Here is a 25,465-nt window from a genome sequence, read left to right on the forward strand (position 1 = left end):
TTGGACTAAAATTTGATTTAATTGAGTACCTTGTTCATATCATATGTTGTACGTACCGTATAAAATGGAATAACTACACCAAAGTCCAACTTAAGGACCTCAAAAGTGAAACGCCCGACAACAACTTCAAACTCGATTTCAAATTAATAATTTTAAATTATATCCAAACACGACCTAAATAAAATAGAGAAAAGGGTTAAAATTGCCCCTCTATTTTCATTTATTGGTCATTTTTGTCCATAGTTATACTGTCCGGCTATATATACCCATCATTATTAAACTTAAGAAATACCTAATTTGAAGGTTGTGTTAGTTCTCATTCTTTTCAGTCTCGTTTGGTTTCGAGAATCGATTGTATGGTTAGCTAGCAGAAGTGATACTTAGTAGTAAAAACTCGGAGAAATCCAATCAGAACAACACTGGGAGGTAAGATATATAAATCTTATCTGAGTCGTGTATATCACAAAATAGATCTATGATTTCAAGTCCACTCGATGATTTCGAGAAAACCGAACCAATTTAGCTATTTTTCCTAGCGATGTCTCTAATTTGAGATTTTGATTCATGTTTTTCCCAAATCAGCCTTGATTACCCGATTTCACTTAAAATTACCCATTTTAATCGGTTTACAAAATGATCTGTAATTTCAAATCCACTCGTTGATTTCAAGAAAATGAATCAACCTAGGTTTTTCCCCAGCAATACCTCTAACTCGAGATCTTAATTCACGTTTCTTCCAAATCAATCTCGATTACCTGATTTCACTTAAAATTACCCATTTTAATCTGTTCAAAACATAGATCTATGATTTAAAATCCACTCGTTAATTTCGAGAAAACCCAATCAATTTAGTTTTTTTTCCCAGCGATACCTCCAACTCGAGATTTTAAATCAATGTTTTTCCCAAATCAACATTTGTTACCCGATTTCACTTAAAATTACCCATTTTAACTTGTTCCCTCTTTTAACCCTACCCGACCAACTAAATTAAATAAATGTATCCCAAATTAAACCCCCTCCAACCTTTTAAATCAAATACTAATAAAAAGGAAAAATTGGAGTTAAATCTTTTTTTTTTTGAGTAGCGTGTCCATATCATATCACTGTACCACATAACATGGAATAACTACTCCCCAAGTCATCAACAGTCGGTACCTTCAAAAGTGAAACGCTTTTTGGGTTTCAAAAAATTTCTATTTTTAGGGTTTCATCAGATCAATTTGGGAAAAACTTTTGTGAAATTTAATAATAGCAGTAATCAAGTTCTTAATACATTACACTGATTTGGGGGTTTTAAAGTAAGTTTCTTTTTTTTGTTTATTACTGTAAATCTTAGATTCTTGGACAATTTTTTTTATTGTTCATGTGATGTTTTTTTAAGTTTTATAGTAAATGTTGCTGTTGCTGACCACATGCATTGTGTAAAATGTTATATTTTCATACATTTAGTTGTTAATTACTTGTGTTTTTTTTTTTTTTTTTGCAATATTTTGGTTGATTTTATTAGCATTTGTCATGTGTTGTAATCTGTGTAATATTTCTTTTTTTTGTTTGAGTGGAACTGGATTCTTGAATTTGAACTGAAATTATGCACTCTTAGGGGGTGTTTGGTATGAAGTAAAATGTTTTCCGTAAAATAAGTGGGTTTCTTACTTATTTTCTTGTGTTCGTTGCGTAAGCAAAAAATATTATACTTTTTATATAATCTAGACAAATACTATCGGGGTGGGTAGTGGGGATTGGGGGTTGGGGGTTGGGGGCAGAGGCGGATCCAGGATTTGGAGGCTCCGGGTGCCATTTTTGTTTTTTGAATCCAAATAGAGTAAATTTTTGATCGATTACGTTGGGCTTCGGGTCGGGTTATTAGCCTTTTCCATTTATATTAGACAAAATGATAGAACGAAAATACATAATAATTACAACAACTTAGCGCACAAATTAGGTCTTTCCAATTTTTTTAAATGTAAAAGCAACTGATTTAGCTATATGTATTATTACCTTAAAAGCAAGTCAAGAGGAATTAAGGAAATGAAAAAAGAAAAAAACAAAAGGAAAGAGGCAATTGATATAAAAGGGCTCCTAAATTTGTGGAGTCAATTTGTAGAATTTACTATGTACGTGTGAGTCTATTTACTGCAACAAGCCAAAAAAATAATTAAATACTGTTACCAAGGCTCGAACCCTGGTCACCAGGGAGGCAACAATTGCCTGTTGCCACTGGCACTATCAAGCCCTTTGTTAGACTGGGTGGCAGTGTATCAATTTATACAATTTGATATGTATGTATACATACATACACGGCATTTTCGCCGAAGCTTGCGGGTGGCGTGGCATCCCCACAGGCCTTAGTAGATCCGCCCCTGGTTGGGGGTGAGGTGGGGCGGGTGTGGGGGTGGGAAATGTGGTGGGTGGTGGAGTGGAGCTGGTGGGCGTGGGGGTGGGGTTGAAAATGAGGTGCGTTCGAGGGTGGGGAGGAGACAATTAATGGGGAATACCCGCTTGTGGGACTTGTTTTCTTTTCCCTACTTTCATTAGGGAAAACATTTCTGCTATTTCATAGCAGTGAACAAGTTCTTAGTACATTACAGTGATTTGGGGGTTTTAAAGTAAGTTTTTTTTTTTTTGTATATTACTGTAAATCTTAGGTTGTTGGACAATTTTTTTTTGTTCATGTGATGTTTACTAAGTTTAACAGCAATGTTGGTGTTACTGACCGCATGTGTTGTGTAAAATGTTTTCTTTTCACAATATTCTAGGTTGTTACTTGAGTTTTTTTGGATTTGAATGTGGCATGTTTTGCACTATTTTGGTTGATTTTATTAGCATTTGAATGAATTGGATTGTTGAATTTGAACTTAAATTATGCACTCTGAAAGGTCCTTTTTTTTTTTTTTTGGTTTTGTTCCAGTTCTTTTCAAAACTGATATACAAGCATTGATTTTTGATAGTAAGTTCGTACTTGAAAAATTTCTTAAACATTTTCAACAGTGAGCTATGTTAGTTTTTTAAAAAAAAAAAGAAAAAGAAAAAGAGAGACAAGAAAAAAGAAAAAGAAAAAGAAAAAGAGAGATGCTGTACCCTAAACTTATTATGTGTTCTGTTGTTATTTTTTAGTAAATCCTTTCAGAGATTACATGCAGGCAATTAGGCTTTAGGGATAAGCAAGCCTTGATGTTGAATATTGATACGTGAGGGATTCTTTTGAAATTTGGGTCAAGATAGTATTTGTTGCAACACCAATTTGCATGTAGGAAATAACTAGCTGTAATTGTTTTGAGGGCTAGGACCAGTGGCGGAGCCAGGATTTTCATGGGTTCAAAAATTCTAAAAGGTAAATATACAAAGAAGTCAGGGGGTTCAACATCTATTATATATACATAATAAAATAATTTTAACTTTAAAAATACACTGTAATTTTTCGCCGAGGGGGTTCGAATACACTGGCTCCGCCCCTGGCTAGGACATGTAGCTGAATTTTGGGTCGGGGTTGGTGGGAGGGTAAACTGGTAAACTGCTTCCAAGTCAACGAAATGGTTTCCAGGATAATTTCCATATACTGGATTCTGTTAAAACAGGCACTTTAATCTGGCACCCTTCTATTTTAAGCTTCTATTGTTGTCACTTGTCAGGGAACATTGTCCTTTTTTTTTTTTCTTCTTTTTTTTCTTTTGTTTTTTGGCATCTGATTATTGCATTCTTGAGTACTTGGAATAGTTAGAATCGTCTGAGGCAATTCGAGGTTTATTTATCACAGCTGAAGATGGCTAAGGATGCTGGATCTGGGAGCAAAAATAAGGATAACGGCAGTAATAACTCAAAGAACAAACTGGTTAGTAAAGGATCATCAAGTCGTGACTTGGGAAAGACAGATAGATCCACAAGATCCTCAGTTAGGGAAACCTCATCGAAACAAATTGATATAAGCTCTGCAAGTAAAAGGAAGTCTGAGCGCCTTGAGAAGCGAACGCCATCCTCCATGTCTCCTGCCAAGAGGAAATCTGGGGGACTTCAACAGCAGAATACTCCGAGCCCTTTAAGAAGGTCTGAAAGGTGCTCTACTTCATCAAGGTCCTTAGGCAGCGAATTCAATTCTTCTAGTACAAAGGAGGAGAAACGAGAGAAGATTATGAAGAAGCTGACAATGGAATCTGAAAGTGTTAGCACTAGCAAGAAGAATATCACTGCACCTGGTGATTTAAAAAGGAAAAGAATGGATGGCAGAACTTTCAGGTTATCATTCAAAAAACAAAAGAAAGGAGGTACTGCATCAGGTATGCCAATTGTTCTCTTGAAGTTTTCATTTTCTTATTTCTGTTTTCCTTCTCCTTTTTTTATTGTAGTAAGAGACATAGCACGTGATCCACTTCTTCAGTAATCAGTTGCTGTACTATAGTAGCATAAACTATCCCATAACCATGTCAAACTGTTGAAATTGTTCTTCTTAGCTTGTTTCTACTTCTAAAATATTACATCTTCCTGTAAACTAGTTGTATGCAATGTTATATATGGAGAAAACGGTATTCTCTTTTTGATAAAGAGAGAAATGGTACTGTGTATGAATCATCACATTGTTTCTTCCATATTTTCGTCTGGCAGGTCTTTCCCAGTAAATTCATGTTGCAACCACATATTCTCAAACTTGAAGTAAGATGGGCTAGTTGACCCGTTAGCACGCTCCAATATTAGAAATATTCTACTAAATACTAGTAATATTTATACCTTTTTATTTACTTCTTTCTTCTTTTTGGTGAAATAACTGACTCTTTTTTCCTTTGCATGCAAGTTCTTTTCTTCTGCTATTAATTCTTGTTTTCTCTTTGCTTCTCTCCTCCTCTCTTAGTACAAATAACTAAAGTAATCAAATATTAAATCGTGCTGCGAATTAATTCTCTTTATCGTTGGTTAGCTGATGGCTTAAAATTAATTGTGACTGTAATTTATCTTTCGATGGCCCTGCTGAAATTATACTTTAATGGAGCTTCATTGGAGAGTTAGATTAATATTGAATGCCGAAGCTTGCAATTTGACTAATATGAAAACTCAATGCATTTATGATTATCATTGTTTATGCAAAATGTGAAAAGTTCAGAACGATTGTATTCAGTAAATTGTGTGCTTCACTTTTCCTTTTTTAAAGAAACGTTGGTCAAAGGGATGTATCTCTAGAGTCAACCATCTCCAATAGGCTATCCTCCTATTATTATATGTTTGTTGCACCGTATATTTAGCTGTTCCTAGATGCAGCACCTCTGCTAATATGTCTTTGTTAGGTTCAGATGCTTGTAAAGATGATGATATTGATGGGGAGCATGGTTCTAGATCTAAATCTAGTCAGTTGAATGAAGCAGACCTGGTTGAGCCTGAAGAAAGAAGAATGCTGTGCAGTGAGCAGAAAAGCCTCCATATCCATCTGAAAGCTGAGATAGCAAAACTTTTTGGAGTGATAAAAGTTTCGGTATTGACTTTTACATTACATGTCTTATAATTTTTTGTTTTTCATTTTTATCATGCTAATATCATGTGTAAAAAGTGGTGTAAAATGCGTGTACTCTGGGAAATGTAGCGAGGGTGTTCAGGTCCTGGTTAACTTACCTTGGGTGTTTACTAGAGCCTTGTTAGTGGTTTAACCAAATTGTCTGAGTAATAGAACATTTAGGAGAAACGTACTGGAAAGATCGTGTTTGCTGTTGTAACTCTTTCCTTAAAGCTCTGTATCATCCACTTCTTGAAATTATTTCACATAACAACACAAGCCCAGTATAATCCCACCATGTGGGGTCTGGGGATGGTAGAGTGTACCCAGACCTAACCCCCACCTTGAAAGGTAGGACGGCTGTTTCCGAAAGATCCTCGGCTCAAGAGAGGAGAACAAGAGAGGAAAAACAAGGTAAAAGGTTAGATAGGACCAAACATATCGAAAACAATAAGAAAGCAAGGAATAACAAAAGCGAGAAAGTCATGGTAGAACAGTTCGGAAAGAAAGGAGCATTAACTACTATAGATAACTAAGATAACCAAAGTACAACAACCCAACAAATATAAGCAGCAATCCAATGCAAAAATCAAATGGCAATAAACAAATGAGTAAAACTACAACTACTATGGTGAAAGGATTAGCCACCTAGCCTTCTATCCTAATCTGAGTCCTCCATAACCTCCTATCTAAGGTCATGTCCTCGGTGAGCTGAAACTGTGCCATATCCTGTCTAATCACCTCTCCCCATACTTCTTCGGCCTCCCTTTGCCTCTCCTGAAACCGTCCATAGCCAACCTCTCACACCTCCGCACGGGGGCATTTGTGTCTCTCCTCTTTACATGCCCAAACCATCTCAGCCTCACTTCCCGCATCTTGTCTTCCACCGATGCCACTCCCACGTTGTTTCAGATATCTTCATTCCTAATTCTATCCCTCCTAGTGTGCCCACACATCCACCGCAGCATTCACATTTCTGCGACTTTCATCTTCTGAACGTGACATTTCTTGACTGGCCAACACTCCGTCCCGTACAGTGAGGTCGGTCTAACCACCACTTTGTAGAACTTGCCTTTAAGTTTTGGTGGCACTTTCTTATCACACAGCACTCCGGAGGCGAGCCTCCATTTCATCCACCCTGCACCAATACGATGTGAAACATCGTCGTCGATATCCCCATCTCCCTGTATAATAGACTCAAGATACTTGAAACTTCCTTTCTTTTGAATGGCCTGGGTACCAAGCCTCACTTCCTCGTCAGCCTCACGCGGTAGGCCACTGAACTTGCACTCCAAGTATTCTGTCTTGGTCCTACTCAATCTAAATCCTTTAGACTCCAACGTCTGTCTCCAGCCCTCCAGCTTATCGTTAACTCTGTTGCGAGTCTCGTCAATCAGGACTATGCATCCGCGAACAACATACACCAAGGCACCTCACCTTGTCTTTGTCGCGTCAATTCATGCATCACTAGGGCGAATAGAAACGAGCTAAGAGCTGATCCCTGATGCAACCCCATCATACAGGAAAGTGCTCCGAGTCTCTTCCTGCCGTCCTTACCCTGGTCTTAGCTCCATCATACATGTCCTTTATCGCTCTAATGTACACCACAGGTACACCTTTAGCCTCCAAGCATCTCCATAGGACCTCTCGTGGCACTTTGTCGTAGGCCTTTTCTAGGTCAATGAATACCATGTGCAAGTCCCTCTTCCGCTCCCTATACTACTCCACCAATCTCCTTACAATATGAATGGCTTCCGAGCGTCCCGGCATGAATCCAAACTGGTTCTCTGAAATAGACACACCTCTCCTCACCCTCATTTCCACCACCCTTTCCCACACTTTCATAGTGTGACTTAGCAGCTGAAAAAATTATTTCACATAAAAAAGACTAAATTATTTCAGCTTCCGGTTAAGTGAGTAATAGTGTGTTGACCAAAAAATTGAGTGCGCTGCAGTTTGAAAACTTCCTTCAATAACTGTCGATGAGGTTATCTTACCTAAATCAGTATATATTTTTCATGAATGAAGGTTATCATCCCTTAGTTTGCCATTAGCTCAAATATTCTTCTATTATTTAATGAAAGTTATTTCTATTTGGCTGTCCTGTCTAAAAATGCGCCAGCACCATCCTAACCTGAAAATGAATCTTATACAATAGTTTGGTGATCCTTTAATGTTGTATTTCTGCCCTTTACCCCTCCTATGATCTTTAGGTTCCTTGATTATGCTTCTGAAAAGCCTTTTGTGTTGGCTTACAACTCATTCTTAAGAAACTTATCTTGCCCTTCCTAATCTGCCATGAGGAACCTCATGTCGTCTATAGTTTGTCACATTTCTCTTTCCCATTCTTTGTTTTTTTTTTTTTAAATCTATAGAATTGGGTGGGAGGAGGGGGTGGTATGAAACCTCATCAGAAAAACTTGTTATGTTGGTGTAGTTTGTAAAGGAAAATGATAAAAGCTATTCTGGCAAGTTTGCCATACTTAACTTCGAACTTCTAAGTACTCCTTTTTCATAACCAAGGGATTGGCAACCCTAGTTATGACCTCCCAGTCTTTTACTTTGTGTTTATATGGCTCTAAAATCTAAATGCAGGAAGTTATCAAACATACAGCGGAAAAGTTTCTGGAATATATTATGGAGAATCATCATGTTAATAGGGAACCTGAAACTATTTTACAGGCTTTCCAAATATCTCTGGTTAGTATCTTTTTCTCATCCACTTCCAATTTCTCTTTGCCTGTGCTTTTTATGTTTCAGTAACACTCCCTTTCTATATTATGTGAAACACTTTACTTTTTAGTCTGTGCTGAAAAGAATGACACTTTTTATATTTAGCAACATTTTAACTTTAAACTTCTCATTTTACCTATGTTTCTCGGACTCTTTAAAAATGCCCATGGGTGCGTGTTTTCTCCAAAAGTAGTGCATTTTGGAGGATCCGACACGGCCGCAGCAACATTTTTGGAGAGTCCGAGCAACTTAGCATTTTACGCTTAATGGGATGATTTTTACCTACACAAATGTCTATGGTTTGTTTTTAAGCACAAGTTTCAAATATCTTTCTTTTTTTTCTTAAGCTTTGGGCCCAATCCGTCACAGAATATTGGACCGGAGGGAGTACTAGTAATGTAAATCATAATTTTATCCTTTCAATGTTGAATATCATATCGGCCCTTAATGTGTATTCAATTTTTTTTATTTGTTATCAACATTCATGCATCCTTGTGTTTGAGTTATGACCACATTACACTGGAAAATATGTAACAAATGTAAGTTGAGACAACTGTTAAATTTTCGGCTGCAGAATTGTTACTTGAAGGGTTTCTGAAGTCACGATCAGATGATCTTTAACTGCCTTTTCTCTTTCTAGCTTGTTTCGTTATATTAATATACCTCATTTTAAATTAATGATGGTGTGTCCATTCATCTGCTTAAACTAAAATATCTAATATATGGAAACCATAAAAGTGATTAAAATGTTTAATTGTATGTATAACTTTTTGCTTTGTGTTGATAATTTGTAACTTTTCCTGTCCCAATATTTTTGACACAATATTCATTTTGGAACATTTGAAGAGAATTTTTATGATTTCCAAGTAATAATATTTGTAGAATTCACTAGTCACTACTTTAAAAAATATAAGTTCAAGAAATACTTTAAACAAAGACGTCAAGTTTCGGCTCTATCACTAATTTATCTGCTTTTCCTTTTTTATATCTCTAGCTCAACCAAAAGTTTATAACTTGATGGGAAACATTCAAACTGATCAATTTGTCAGTCATTTATAATAAATTTTCACTTCATGTTGATAAATGGTTGCTCTTCACACTTGCTATTTTGGAACGTACGAAATGTTTGGTAAGATTTGTATCATCCTGTTCTATACCTTACTTCTAAAAGTTCAAATGTATTCAAACAATACCTGAAATGTTATGATGTTATCCATTAGTACACTAACATATTTCGCCTATTTTTTATTATTCATCTAGCTACAACAGAATTTCTAACTTGAAAGAAAACATTCAAACTGATCTATTTGTCAATTTGTTTGCCGACCCAACTTGTTTGGGACTTAGTTGTAGTAAAATTGTTGCTTTTTGACCTGAGATGAGTTTAAATGGGAAACATAGTCATTGAGGATTCATATACCCGACCGAATTTGTTTAGGACTGAGGAGTAGTTGTTGTATATGCAAGTAACTGTAGGTATTGATTAATTTCAATACTTTCTTTTTTAGTTTGTCACGTAAAGAATGTCATACTTCCTTATTTAGAAACAATGTAACTTTAAACTTCTCATTTCACTGCTAGTGAGATGATTTATAGCCACACAAATATCTATGGCTTATTTTAGACGACAAGTTTAAAAAAATCTTTCTTTCTTAAACTCTGTGCCTAGCCAAACACCGCCACCTAAATTGGGACAAAGTAAGTATTATTTTGCACGACAATGGGCTTTTATACTGGCATAACTTTTCTCACGAAAAAGAAAAGAGAGAAATTACCGTTCACTTGTGAAAGTCACAAGTTTTAACATGCTCAATTTTTTTTAATGGTAAAGTAGTTCATGTCCATGAGAGCTTGAGGAAAAGAATTTGTCTCAGTTCATGACTCTCTTTGCAGCCTAAGATATCTCTAAGTAGCCTTAAATTTACATGTTCATTTAGTGAATTTTACTATAGTTCTGTTCTCATTGATGTTAATTTACTGTAATTTTTCAGTCTTGGACCGCAGCTTCAATCTTAAAGGAAAAGATTGACAAAGATGATATATTCTTGCTCGTAAAACAGCAGTTACAGTTCAGATGCACTAAAGAAGAGGCAAACAATGTATATCTGAAGATGCGCTCCTTAAAGAAGAAGTTTTTGCGGAAATTGGATCAAAATGGTAATGCTTCGAGCTCTTCAAGATATTCTATATCGCCAGTCAAATCTGTTGGAGAAGAACCATATAAGGGAAGCATATCACAAGCTGTGAAAACTGATATCATAGACAGGTTACAAGATAAAGAGTTAGGTGGAGAAGGCAGTGTGACTCCTACAAAAAAACTTAGGGATAGTCAAAGGGATAAGGTCATTAAGGAGGTTCAGCGTGGACATGGCAAACGAATATCCATGCTGGAACAAGAGGAACAGGAGAAAATTGAGGAGTTCCATAAAATCTGGGAGAAGAAAAAAGAAGTGCTAGAGGAGGAGCGCAGACTGGAGATAGCTGTTCTCCATGCTATACATGGTGAGACTGCAGCAACAAATGATAGACAAAAAGCATTAGAAACTTCGTTTGCAAAGAAAATTGAAGAGCACACATGCCTAAAGGACCAGCAACTGAAAGAGCTTGAGGCTAAATACTCTGCCATGAGGAATGCGGAAAATTTAAATGTCTCTGACAGTATTCCTAAGACTGTTATCCCTGTGTGCGGACTTTATGTTGAGTTACATGGTCCAGGAAATGCTGTATCAGGGTTGCAGGGTGACATGGAAGCATCTGATGCACCTGCATCTTCTCCAGACGTGTGCCATGTTCTTCCTGTTCAAACTACTAATGTTTTAGCAGCTTCAGTTTCAGAAGAGCAAGCTGAGATCACATCCATGGGGAGAGCAGCAGTTTCTGCGGTTAAGCAGTCCTATGAAGCAGGTAATTCAGGTGGCAGTGAAGAGGAAATTGCATGCAAGGTTCCTCTGCCTCCCAAAGAACATACTGGTGAAGTTGCATTGGCCAAGAGAAGTAGAGACTGTTTGGAAATATCTGAAGTTGCCCCTAATGAAGCTGTTGGACCTGATAAAACTTCTGAAGTAAATAACACTATTAAAGAATTGGTTACAGAAAATAATATGCTGGAAAATAGTTCTGTTGGAAACCAGAGAGACGAAGTTAACTCCATTGACGGAAATCAAAGAACTCCAAAGGAATTGCCACCAGACTTGCCTGGTGTAGCAGCAGTCCCTTCTTCAGATGATGCTAGTTCTTTGGCGCAAACTCCAGTATGTTTGCTTTTGTTTTGCACGTTTATATGATGCATGTGTTGGCTCATTCTGGTGTCTGTTTAGGTTCTAAATCTGGACACAAGTAGTTTAAGGGTTTCTCTGGGCAAGTTAAAATGTCTGAAATAGAGGATATTCCATAACAGTTAAGTAAGTTAGTGTTATCTCAGGCGCCTTTCACTTATATCTGCCAACAATCGTGTACCTGTTGTGCAAGCACATCTCCAGTTCATCGAGGACATGACCCTAAATAGAAGAGCATGTAGGTCGAGTATTAGGATAGAAGGTTAGTAGGCAGTCGAGCGATTTCTCTCTTTTCTGTGGGAGAGAGGGTTCTAGTTTAGAGCACCTTAATTGCTCCCTCTTGTTCTTATCAGTATTATTAATAGTATTCTATCGTCATCGTATTCTTCAATTTATTACTACTGTTGTTTCTTTTTCTTTGGTTATCTTTACTATATCTGTCAATACTTTTTTTTTTTTTTGATGAAGGATCTTTCAATACTTTTCTTTTCTTCGATGTTTTCATCACAACTTTATTTTATACCCTTGTTTTTGTCAAACTTGTTTTCAAAAACGCTTTTCTTCAGCCGAGGTCTATCGGAAACTACCTCTCTACCTCACAAAGATAGGGGTAAGGTCTGCATACACTCCACCCTCCCCACCCTCCCCAGACCCCACTTGTGGGATCACACTTGGTATGTTGTTGTTATTGAGTTATGGATATACCCAGACTGATTTAGTATTGATAGTTTTTCACTTCCACTGGATCAGGTAAACTTAGATGAATGTTCCCGGTCTTCAGGAGATCATGGAACACGCGATAACAATATGCCACTTAGTGAAAACCAGATTGGAACACAAACTGAAGCAATTTTAGCTGGCAGTTTTGAGAAACAGCTCACAGTAGGTGATGGTGTTCCTATTGCCACTCACCATACTCACAGGGAGTGTGGACCTCAAACCCATGATGAAAGAAACTCTATTCCAATCTCTGGATCTTCCCCAGCAGAACCTTTACATCAAGCTGTTTCTCCAGCTGGGGAAAATCTGGAGCCTTGTGCATCTGTTTTGGCAGACATAAGGGTTACCAACAATCAATCTATCTTACCAGAAGTCAGTAGAGTGCATCCTCAATCCATTCCGGATCCGCGTGCATGTTCTCGGAAAACTCAAACTGTGTTTCCAGTGGTTCAGGGTTCTGCTGAACTTCCCAGTCAAGCTAATTTTGCCTTTATTCAGGGATCTAGCAACATGCCAGTGCGTCCTGCCCATCAGATTGCCACTCGAAATTTAGCCTTTCCTTTCCAAGCTGACCCTCTTCATATAGAATGGGAAAGAATACATAAAGAAAAAGAACGAGTGACAAAGGGCCTTGAGGATATGGTTCGTGTCCAATATCCTTCATGATTATATGTACACTCAGGACTCCACGCATCATTTTGTTAACTTGTTTTCCTCTCTTTGAACAGAAATTGCATTTGAAATCCGAGTGCAAGAAGGAGATAGAGGAGGTTATAGCACCAATTCGTCAGAAATATGAAGTAAAGCTTCTGGAGGCTGAGGCAGCATATGTTTTGAAGAAGAAGGAGCTTGATATGAATCAGCACAAGATTCTCATGAATAAAGCTCTGGCTGATTCCTTCAGATTTACATGCATGGATGCCAACTTTCCTGGGTTTTCAGGTTTACAACAAGGTATTTAAGTATTTTTGGTTATGTGTTCCTAAACATTAGTTGATATTTCCTGTTTACCCACATTAATTATGACATGGGGCAACTGTGTTGTTGACTTCAACATTTCTAGTGGCCCCTAAAGGTAACACATATTTTTCAACATATCCAGCAGCTAAATCTTTTGATTAAGTCCCATTCTTGGACTGAACTAAGGGTGTCAAATGGGCGTGTTGGGCTGAATTTGGGCGGGTCAAAATGGGATGAGTTAATAACCCGCACAAAAGTTACTTGGGTTGAAATGGGGAAAAAGTGGGTCTTAACCCAACCCGTCCAATTCTTACTAAGTTTTAATTTCTTTGGTTCTTTTATAATTTTTTTAGTACCTAATAAAACTATTTTTTTTATATATGGCTATATATAACATATCAAATAAAAAATGTCTTTTTGAAAATATTTTGACAAGATTCCTCATGGGTCAATTTGGCCTACATATCAGTCCAATTTTTTTTGATGGACTGAAATGGGTTGGGCTAAACTAGGCTGACCTAATAAATGGGTGGGTTGTTTTGGTTGGTGTGGGAGTGTGTGTGTGTGTGTGTGGGGGGGGGGGGGGGGGGGGGTCAGGTCTTCATGGGCTAAGTTTGCCACCCCTAGACTGAACCATGATCTCTACCTGTCAGGCTTAATGTCTTGAACCGAATTCTATATCTTGCAGAGGCCTCATCTATCTCAAACTACAACCCAAAACTTTGCTATCTTCTTAAAGTTGTGTTGTTTTATGCCTGAGATTGCTAATTTGCTTATAGTATACCAGTGTACTTGGTTATAAGGATTGTGCATCACATGTATAATTTTCAGCAATCAGCATGACATGATAAACTTGATTTTAGTATCTATCTTTTCTTTAAGCAATGAAATTTTGTTTTGTTCCAGTTGCGCCTCCTGGTTATATGCAACATCTACATCAGGTACGGCAGCAGCAGAGTTTAAGATCTTCCACAATTGGTGCTTCGTCCTCCGCTCGCCAGCCTGGGGGGGCCCAGCAGACATCTGTCTCAACGTCACCCGTTACTAATCGTTCAGTACATTCAGGGGAGACTACATCAAGATCTGCATCTGTTGCTGTTTCATCTTTATCTAGCCAACCTGCTGCTGTTATTCGTTCAACAACATTTTCTGCGGGAACTGTAACCAGGCCGCCTTTCATTAGCGCAATTACCCCTTCCAGGGGTAATCATCGATTAGGTGGTGAAGTTCGTGCTCCAGCCCCTCATCTTCAACGTTTCAAGGGACCCACATCGATCCCTGTTAGCAGTTCATCAATCCTTCCAAATGGCATGCCAGGTCATCCACGACCCGTTTATGTAACTGCATCATCACCTTCACTTCCGCAGCTTGCATCTCTACAATCAACATTACAAAATCAAGTACAACTACCCATAGTGCAACAAGTACCTGTAAATCTTTCTAATTCTGGGAATATGTCATTGGACCATGGACGTGGAGCAGGCTCTGCTATACAGAATCCATCTCTCTCAGCACGGGAATTGCTTCAAGCAATGGAGAATCGATCTCATTCACACAGGCCTAGTTTTATGCCACCTTCACCAGATATTGGCTGCAACTTTGGTTCATTAGATCTATCTGATTTTCATTCAATGGGCAGTGTACAGGGAGGTTCTATCTCTTCAGAGACAGCTACTAATGTAAGTGGCGTTGTTTGTCTGTCCGATGATGACTGAAGTATTGATAGTGAAAGTGGATTTCTTGTGTATTTGTGGGTCAGCTTTTGTATCGGTAAGTGTAGAAACTTCCTTTTTAGAAATATGGAAAAAGCAGAATGGAAAAGAAAGCTTTCAGAGGGCAGTAACAGAGGTCTAACCAAATTTAACCTTTGGAGGGGAAGCTTTGGGAAAATATCTGGGTACGCAACTCCCTTCTCCTCCCTGCTCTATATTTTTTAGGGTTCATGAGTAAGACAGCTGTATAGGCTCCAACTATCTATCTGTCTGAATTTATTATCGGAATATTATCCGTTCCTTGGTTTAGGTTTCACATGAATGTTTATTTCTTGCATTATGGTTTAGATTTCACATGAATGTTTATTTCTCGCATTATACCATGTTTCTGATGCTATGATTGGAGAAAATGATCAAAATGGTCCTTAATGTATGAGGGTTGGATTGTTTTGGTCCTTGATATATTTACTTGATTGAAATAGTCCTTGATGTATGCAAAATGTGGATGGTTTTGGTCCTAAATCCTAAATATAATGCCGTAACATTATTCAAATGTTTGACACAAAAATACATCAAATGTAAGTGAAAAAATTTTAATTTTTTTTATTTTTACTTTTTATTTTATTTTTATTTTTAAAATGTATTATTCTTTTTATATTATTTATTTTGTCATTTTCTTTCTTTTCATTCCCAACCTTTACTTCTTGTGATTCCATGTAATTGCTCGTATTTTTTTATTTTATTCATTTAGCATAACCGTGTTATTATTCTAATATTTGAAACTACACCTCTTAATATTGAAAAGAATGAGTTATTAACAAACTTGACATATAACGGGTGACGTTATTAAAGTAGAATTTCATTGTGAATGGGGTTATAAACTTATATTTTTCCTTTCTTTTGAATTATTTACTTAAGTTACGTTAGAAACTTACTTATGTAATGTTAGAATTTGACATATGAGTATTATGTTGAATTTTTTCTTTTGGATTTTGAATTTAGGTTATATTTTCAATTTTAAGTTATTTGCTTTCACATTGCATGTTATTTATTTTTCACTTACATTTGATGAATTTTTTGTGTCAAACATTTGAATAATGTTTTTTTTTGAGACTGGTAACATGTATATTTATATATATATATATATATATTAAACCTGCACCATGACAGTGCAGCCATACAAAATTAAAAAAAAAAAAAAAAAAAAAACCCCACCATGCTGCAGACTACTGCTTCACAAGGAACCTATCATATCAACTAGTGATTCAGCCTCTTCTACATAGTTTTCTTTATACCAAAAGTGAAACAAAATGACACAATTCATCTTAATTTTCTGCACAGAATTACATTTGTCTTCAAAAACTCTATTGTTCCTCTCCTTCCAAATTATCCACCAAATAACTGCTGGGACAAGTTTCCACCAACTCTTTTGTCTTACTGCTCCCCCATTATAGTTCCAGCACTTCAATAACTCACAGCTGTTCGCCGGCATAGTCCAACTTAGTCCTACCATGTTCAGGAAAAATTGCCACAATTGTATAGTGAAAGGACAATGTATAAATAAATGTGAGTTACTTTCTCTGGCTGCATCACACAGAACACATCTAGTACATAGATGAAAACCCCTTCTCCTTAAGTTTTCCTGGGTGAGACATGCTTCTCTTGCTACCAGCCAAGAGAAACATGAAACCTTATACGGTGCCTTAGTCTTCCAAATGGATTTCCATGGCCACTGATCAGATTGTGTATATTGCCTGAGCTGATAATTGTATGCTAATTTGACAGTAAAAACACCATTATTGCCATGTTTCCAGTACAAAGAATCCTCAGATTCTTTAAAACCTTGAAATTGTTCCAAGGTCTTGAATAATTCCACAGCTCTTTCCAATTCCCAGTCATGTAGTAATCTTCTGAAAGTAATATTCCATCCATGTACTCCTTTAGCTGATTCAAGTTTTACCTCCGGTAGAGTAACAATATTATAGAACTAGGAAACAAATCTTTTAAGGATCCATGCCCAAGCCAGTTGTCATGCCACAAGAGAATTTTCCTTCCATTGCCCACTTTTATACTGATATTTTCGGCCAGAGATGGCCACAATGATCTAATAGCTTTCCAAACACCCACTCCAAAGGGACTATTAACTGACTTAGAGCACCACTCTTCTTCTTGGCCATATTTATCATGCACAAACCTCCTCCATAATGCATTGACCTCCATGTTATATCTCCACAACCACTTCATAAGTAAGCTTTGATTATGGATTTTGAGATCCCTAATGCCAAGTCCTCCATCCTTCTTACTGGTGATGAGGCAGTCCCATTTAACCAAATGGATTGCTTTCCTTTCTTTGTTGCCTTGCCAAATGAATTTTCTCCTCAATGAGTCTATTCTTTTCAGAACATTAGATGGGATAGGAAACAGAGACATGACATATGTGGAGAGGGCATCCAGTACACTGTTGACTAAAATGACTCTGCCGCCCAATGATAAATACTGCCCCTTCCAACTAGCAAGCCTCTTTTCACACCTTTCCAAAACACCATTCCAAATTTCCAGAGCTTTACTTTTTGCACCCAAGGAGAGTCCTAGGTAAATGGTGGGTAAGGCTCCCACCTCACACCCTAGAATTTCTGCTAGCAGTTGAATATTTTCCACTTTATTGACTGGAAACAACATACTCTTATTCCAGTTAACATGTAGCCCTGATACTGCTTCAAAAATCACCAAAATAGACCTCAAATATTCCACCTGGTTGATATCTGCATCACAAAAAACCAGTGAATCATCTGCATATAGTAAATGTGTGATCTCAGTGCCATTGTTCCCCCCAACTGCAGCTCTGAACCCCTTCACAAAACTCCTTTCCTTTGCTACTTGAAACATCTGATTTACACCCTCCATGGCAATGAGAAAGAGGGAAGGTGAAAGAGGGTCACCCTGCCTCAAACCTCTTTCTGAGGCAAAAAAGCCTTCTGGTGAACCATTCACCAAAACTGAAAATTTTACTGTCTTTATGCAGAAAGAAATCCATTTAATCCACTTCACCCCAAAACCCATGTCTTTTAGAACTTTAAGTAGATAGTTCCAATTAACATGGTCATATGCCTTCTCAATATCAAGTTTGCATAATATGCCTGCTTTCTGTCCTTTAAGTTTAGAATCAACACATTCATTTGCTAACAAAGCTGCATCCATAATTTGTCTACCTCTTATGAAAGCCATTTGGTGTCCATTTACCAACTTGTTGATCACTCTCTTAAGCCTCTCTGTGAGCAACTTAGAGATGATTTTATACACACTCCCAATCAGGCTAATGGGTCTGAAGTCTTTTAGTCTCTTGGCACCATTCTTCTTGGGGATTAATGCAATATAAGTTGCATTAAAGCTCTTTTCAAAGAATTCACTTCTATGGAAATTCCTAACAGTGTTCATCAGATCCTCTTTCACAATCTCCCAGCAGCAATGGAAAAATCCCATAGAAAAGCCATCTGGACCTGGAGCCTTGTCAGCTGCACATGATTTCAGACAGTCGAGCACCTCTTGTTCTTCAAAGTCTCTCTGTAGCCAAACATTTTCCTCTTCAGTAACTCTGAACTCTCCTCGTAGATTGAAGCTAGGTCTCCAGTATTCTGTCTCAGTGTAAAGTCTCCGATAGAAATCCACAATTTCCCCCTTAATTATTTGTGGATCAGTGATGGTATCTCCCTCCACTTCTAAACTGTCAATGTGGTTGTACCTCTTATGGCAATTAGCCATCCTCTGAAAGAACTTAGTGTTCTTATCCCCTTGCTTCAGCCATAGAATTCGAGATCTTTGTCTCCATGAGATTTCCTCATTTTTTGCCACTTCATGATACTCCATTTGTAAACTTGCTTTCAAAAGTAGTTCATCTTCTGTTAAGGTTCTTTGCTCCTGTATGGAATCTATAGAGTTGATTTTGTATAGGATATCTGCTTTCTTGACCTTCAAATTCCCCCCATTTAAAGCACTCCACTCCTTCAGTTTTGATTTCAGGAACCTCAGTTTACAGGCCAGAATATAATCTGGTCTACCTGATTCTTCTCAAGATGTCCACCATTCCTCCACCCTTTCCTTGAAACCTGCAACCTCCATCCACCAATTCTCAAATTTAAAATATGATTTTGAGAAATCCCATTCTCCACATTTCAATGATATAGGGGAATGATCAGAGATAATCCTTGGTAAAACAGATTGTTTATAACATTTGAATAATGTTACGGCATTATATTTAGGATTTAGGACCAAAACCATCCACATTTTGCATACATCAAGGACTATTTCAATCAAGTGAATATATCAAGGACCAAAACAATCCAACCCTCATACATTAAAGACCATTTTGATCATTTTCTCGAAACATCAAGGACTATTTCAATCAAGTGAATATATCAAGGACCAAAACAATTCAACCTTCATACATTAAGGACCATTTTGATCATTTTCTCGCTATGATTGTGTCTAGGCATGCTTAATTTGTTGTACCTTGACACTACCAAAGCATGATTTCATCTACCCTTGGAGAATTAAGTTTTGAAATGTGCAAGTGTACTATCTCGTGATCCTGAACCTTTCTGGAGCTGATTTTTCACTTTAGAGAATTTGGCTTTTCATCCTATTAATTTGTAGCAATAGCTTGAGCTTCTTTTTTGGAGTCTTGAATTCCAATAAACAACTTAAATCATTAAAGCTAAACAAGAAAGAAATTACCACTAAATATACCTTAATTTGAAGAACTATGAGTCTACGAGTAGAACTAGATACCCTACAACCTCACAAGGGTTTTCCCATCTTCATTCATATGAACTTAGAAAAATTACACGACAATTAGTATTTACAAGGTCTTATGAACATGGGCCTAAACCCAAAGTACAACTATTTTTTTTAATGACAAGGGAATCCGCAGCTGCTACCCTTCGAGTGCGCACAGGGTAAATCCCGCTCCTGTGTAATAGTCCGCAAACCACACAGGAGAGATAACCCACACTATGCAAGCCCCGTGCAACGAGCTTGACCCAGAAGGCAAATCCTCTACTTTCGTAGGCATGGGGTTTCGAACCTGAGGCCTCCATTATGGGAGCCTCATGCTCAACCAAGAAGTCTAGTTGGCTAAAAATAGAAAGACCCTTAACGTAGGAAGTATGCTGAATCATTATCACCAGTAACCATCTGTTATGCGTATTAAGTACTTACAATTTATGTTCTTCATACATGCCAATCTTACCCAGACCGGTCACCTAAAAAATCTAGTCTTGCGAGCATGTGAACTAACTGAACCTTCTTTCAAGACCACTTCGAAGGTAGAAAAAAAAATTAATGGTATTTTACTATTGACCAACTATCTTCCAGTTCCAGAGTAGGATTTTAGCTGAATCAGAATTTGGGTCTTTGGCTTTGTTGCCCACTATGCTAATGCTTTAGTTTCCTCTGCCATTGCGGTTCTAAAGCTTTTCTTTGCTTCCGTAACTTTGCCTTGCTCATTAGTATCATCATCCTGCTGCCTCTGCTTCTACCATTTTTTTTACTCTGGGTTCCCCAGATTCTATGAGTTTCTAGTCCTAAGAGTAAGTAAATTCTCCTAAATAGACAGAAAAAAGCCAAGTGGTCTGGTTTGTGTTCCTCCTGAAAACACAAGATCCTGGTACAATATATAACTTGTGATGACTAAGTTTGATGTTTTCCATGTAAGGGGCATGTTTTATCCATTTTCTAGTAAAAAAATCAAATCCTAAGCTAGAGTATTGCTGCATGCAACTTGGTAGAGGATGTATTAACGTTCCAGAAAAGATAGTCACATAAATGGCAATGTCATATTAATTCCCCTTTTAGATAACCCAAATAAGGTAGGCAGAGTATTAGTTTAAGCACTTCCAAGCAAACAAACTAAGCTCCGGTGGCAGTTTTAACCTCCAATATAAGCGGACCAACTCGAGTAATAGTATCAATCCCTTTTATATATAGCCATTTTAAGCAAGATTTAACGTTATAAGCACCCTGATAAAGGAAACGTACTTTATGAAGTATTAAGGTAGTTCCGCCCTACTGGTTAGGGAAAAGGAATGAAAATCCTTGTGTCAGTGTTCGAATTCACTTCGAAGGTGAAGGGTCTAAAAGATGCATAATGGTGAGTTAGGCGGATTTTAAAATGCAAGAGAATAATAAGCAAACAATGTGAGCCTTCTTGCATAATATGGATGACATTTTTTGGCCTCCCCACCTTCTTGAAGCAGATTTTAAGAGAGAAAAAGAAGTGATTGATAATACTCTAATCAATTATTGCATTCATGTACGTCACAACAACATACGCAGTGTAATCCCACAAAGTGGGGTCTAGGGAGGGTAAAGTGTACGCAGACCTTACCTCTACCTTGGGAGGTAGAGAGGTTGTTTCCGGTAGACCCTCCGGACAAGAACAAGCAACTCAAAGCAGTTTAAAATGTCATGGCAAAATACAATAGAAGCATGATAGACAGTATGAAAAAAGGCAGTAGCTTTTACAAATCAACATGATAATCGAGATACAAGAAACAACAGAAAGTAGCAGAAATCGAAATCGAAGGACAAGAAACCATAAAAGTAACAATACAACTACTAGTATGAACGAATCCGTGTCCTCTATAGCCTCCTATCTAAGGTCACGTTCTCGGTAAGCTGGACCTTCAGCATGTCCTGTCTGATCACCTCTCCCCAATATTTCTTCGGCCCACCTCTGCCTTTCTTGAAACTGTCCATAGCCAATGTCTCACACCTCCGCACCGGGCATCTGTGGCTCTCTGCTGCACATGTCCGAACCATCTCAGCCTCGCTTCCCGCATCTTATCATTCACCGGGGCCTCTCCCACCTTGTCTCAAATATCTTCATTTCTAATCCTATCTCTCCTAGTATGCCCACACATTCCACCCCATACAACATTAGCCTTAGTTCCTACCCATTTGGTTTTCTATAGTATCACAACATCATCATTGCATTCATGTACGCTAATTATGATTTTTCTTTCTATAAATGCTGGAAAGATTTTGTATAGTTTCCAGCATTTATTGGAAGAGAAATCATAATTAATGCACATACAAAATCTTTTCAGCATTTATAGAATGAAAATCATAATCAACGTACATGAATGCAATAACCGATCAGAGTATCAATCACTTTCCTTTTTTCTCTTTATAAAAAAAAGGAGTAGAAAGGAGGGATGGTTGGCACCCCCCCGACAGGGACGGGAACAGCCTTCAGGCTTTACCTGTTATCAGACACATCCGGTTAAGGCTATCCTCTTTGGCTGATCAACCCAACTTTTTTTGTCATCAAAAAGATATTGTATAGCACATTGTGCATTTTGCCATCTTCCACCTTCAATCTTTCTCACCAAGAGCTGTAAGATTGATCTACATAGGAGAGTCATCCATAATGGATCCAATAGAAGATTGACCGTCACCTTTACCTATTTTTCAACTCATTCTGGATTTCAGTCATTTTCCCCAAAATTTTACTTCTCAACACCCATCTTATAGTACTCTTTTATGTGGCAAAGAGTGACAGTAGGACAAAGAAGCTCGTGTGAAAAATATCATCAAAACTAACAAGGATGTTTATAAATGAACTTGGCCACTTCTTTTTCTTTTGTAAGTATATATTGATGAAATTTCAACTTGCTTGTGTCTTTTGGTGAGACCAATATCAATATCAAGTCCAATAGATATGAGGTCGAGTTTCCATTATCGGCTTTCTTAACATTAATAAAATAGAACCATATTGTAATTATTCATCTTTTATTGTCAACTTTCTTTACCATTCTCTTCTTGCGTTAATAGCTATCCACTTCTCCTAATTACACTACCACCAAATAAAGGCACCTAGGGACTGCAATCGAAAGTTGACGTTTGTCATTTGTCCTACGCTCTTGACATAACATTAACTATATCTTATATCCAAGACCTTCTATATTCTTCTAATATTATTTTAAATGTTGGAACCTCCTCTTTAAGTAAACTAGTTTCAGTTCATCCATTGTGGGACACACAAAACCTTGGCCATATCTTTCGGCTCCTTCATTTATTGGCAAATAATAGGGGTCATTCAGACAAATACCACTTGAGAAGAAAAATTGATCAATTAACTCAAAAATTGCCTTCATTCCCTACTTATTCAAGTAGTTTGCTGAACTTGAACCAGAAAAAGTTATCCTTTGGGACCTGTATGTTTTGGTGCTAAAGTATCAAAAGACGAGAGAAGGTATCATTAACTATACCCCTAACTCCGGATGCAGCAATTTGTATTGCTTCCGAGGTATCAGTTGTTTCTTACATTTTTGAGTATATTTTTCAAGCCTTGCATTATTCAGTTACACCATACAGAACATTGGGACTAGTGATACGCTGCCTTTTAAATATTGTTTTAGTGGATTGATAGTGCCAGTCAATTATTGGTTACAGAACTAACTCTTAGATACTTCTCATCTAGATTCATGATTGGATATGCCCTTTTGCTCACATTTTCGGACTGTTTCGTCCATTGTTTGTGAATCAGAGATTTATGTTCACCTAAGGAGAAAGAACATCTCGCAGGTAAGAGGAAACTAAGACAAACTAGGATATCTTTTTTCGCAAGTAGCTTGCACGGAAGTATATTTTTGGGCAATCAAATGGAGGAAGTATCCCCACTTTGGCGGTCTCATGTAAATTTATTTTTTAATAATGTACACTTTTGAGTCGTGTCTATCAAAAGAAAATCTACAGTTCACTAATACAGTTCCTTCTTTTTCTTGTATTATTCGTGATGATAAGAGGCATTATCAGCAGCCAGCTCAAATTAAGTAAGTAGTTCCTGAAGGGTGTTGTTCTTGCTTGTGTTGCAGGTGCCTGTGAGGAAAAAGAAAAGCATAAGGGACAAGATTGCAGCTCTGCAAAAGCTAGTTTCTCCTCATGGCAATGTAATTAATTGCCGAAGCAACATTCAACGTTTATATATTTTTGATGACTGGCAGTATATTTTATTGTGCGTCAGACAACTGACACTAGTTGTATGAGGCAACTTTTTGTCTCACAAAAATGTGGGCCCAAAAGTGTAAGACATGGGTCTACTTTTTTGTGAGACAATGGTGCCTCACGCAACTATCCTTAGTTGTGTGAAGCGCATACTTAAAGTTTTTCGTGACTGACCAGCTTCACCATTTTCTCTAATTACATTGTATAGCCAATGCTCAAAAAGAGGTTATTCTATTGCAGGTTGGCACAGCTTCAGTCCTCCGTGAGACTTATAACTCTATCAAGGCTCTTAAAGATCAGATTCAGGTTCGAACCAGTTTCGCTGCATTGAAGTAAAAAAGGCGTTTTTCTTGTTTCTTGTTTTTTCGGAGTGCATTCCATGATTTACTCACGTGTCTGCAGGACTTGTGTAACACGGGAAGCAACAATAGTTCCCTTTTTCGCTCACAGGTAAAATTGGTTTAATCTTCTGATATAATTCATAAGTCATTGCCCTTGCGAATTATTTATGAATGAAGTAAACAGAATAGCAGGGTGGAAGAAATTGATGTACAAAGAAGAGATTTTTGCTTGGTTCCAGTGTCACTTGTGCAGAAACTAACAGACGAAGACGTTTACGACCATGAAAACAGTTCTCTATAATTTTTTCAATGAAGTAATCTAGTCATCTTAGTTTCAGTACAGCGAATAGCTCATTTTCTTCTCTCTCTCACTTTTTTGTGTTAAATACTTGAGGAAATAATATGATCCCGCCTCAGTGATATTCTTTCCTCAAATTCCACTAACTGTATAGGTCAATTTTTGAGCTGGTATGACAGAAGTCAGTTTTTGAAAGTTAATGTTTTCCATGAGACATTTATTTTATGGTGTATGGTTATCAGGAAATACTATTCATCAAAAGGGAAAGAAAGGACTGAAGTCATTTTTCCTACAATTATCTTGGCTTTTAATTTCATATATCATTTGCTCCACAACCAACACTTGGACATATTATGAATCTTTTATAGACAAATTTTCATCAAAATATTATACGATTTGTTAATATTATTAAGGAATTAGTTTTCATTCACCAATTAAACACTTGAGAGCATGTTATAGGAGAATATTTATATGGAAAACAATTTTTGTAGAAAATGACTTTCATCGTGGCAAGACGTTGTGTTTAATCTAAACATATAGATATTGAAAATAACGAAATTTAAATTAAAAAATAAGGTCAACTGCTTGAAGCAGAATGATTTGAATATGTTGTTTGGACTGACATTACTTTGGATATTATTCTAAAATGTCAGCATATATAAGTGCCGGCTTTAACAACGATTTGACCAAAATTATCTCTACATGTGAAAACATATTTTTCAAGATATCATTAAAAAAACAAATTGCAATTTGCCGCAAATTCAAAAAAGAGTTCAATTTGACCAAACTGTTATATACATTGTACTATCTTGAAGTTTGACGCATGAGCTTTCATTTGCTCTAGGTATTTTTCAAGTTTATAAGTGAAAAGATGCCAACTCCTTAAGGTTCTAGTAACTTGAGTTGGTATTCCTTTTTGCTAAAAATGTCCTATTACTTATTAGAAACTA

At 37.2% G+C, this 25,465-nt stretch overlaps 1 protein-coding gene and 1 non-coding gene across 14 annotated transcripts; both read left to right on the forward strand.

Moving 5' to 3' along the window:
* Positions 1-296: 296 nt before the first annotated feature.
* On the forward strand, positions 297-24,710 carry LOC132600393 (uncharacterized). 13 transcript variants are annotated; one of them, XM_060313522.1, is made up of 13 exons: positions 297-426; positions 3,755-4,271; positions 5,271-5,455; positions 8,069-8,173; positions 10,198-11,457; positions 12,232-12,843; positions 12,930-13,155; positions 14,068-14,840; positions 23,391-23,456; positions 23,747-23,821; positions 24,117-24,182; positions 24,279-24,326; positions 24,402-24,710. In XM_060313522.1, exons 2-13 carry the CDS (start codon positions 3,761-3,763, stop codon positions 24,516-24,518), a joined length of 4,044 nt encoding a protein of 1,347 aa, XP_060169505.1. In that variant the 5' UTR covers positions 297-426; positions 3,755-3,760; the 3' UTR covers positions 24,519-24,710. The 13 variants fall into 13 exon arrangements, 7 of the variants coding, with proteins under 7 accessions (XP_060169505.1, XP_060169508.1, XP_060169509.1 ...); XM_060313525.1 differs by lacking the exon at positions 297-426 and adding an exon at positions 1,109-1,298 and having other exon boundaries at positions 24,407-24,710; XM_060313526.1 differs by lacking the exon at positions 297-426 and adding an exon at positions 1,109-1,298 and having other exon boundaries at positions 24,410-24,710.
* Positions 22,070-22,192, forward strand: LOC132601021 (U6atac minor spliceosomal RNA). The gene has a single exon (XR_009567473.1). It is a non-coding gene; the product is annotated as a U6atac minor spliceosomal RNA (small nuclear RNA).
* Positions 24,711-25,465: the final 755 nt, after the last annotated feature.

Source organism: Lycium barbarum, chromosome 6 (assembly GCF_019175385.1).
Source record: "Lycium barbarum isolate Lr01 chromosome 6, ASM1917538v2, whole genome shotgun sequence".
NCBI classification, from domain to species: domain Eukaryota; kingdom Viridiplantae; phylum Streptophyta; class Magnoliopsida; order Solanales; family Solanaceae; genus Lycium; species Lycium barbarum.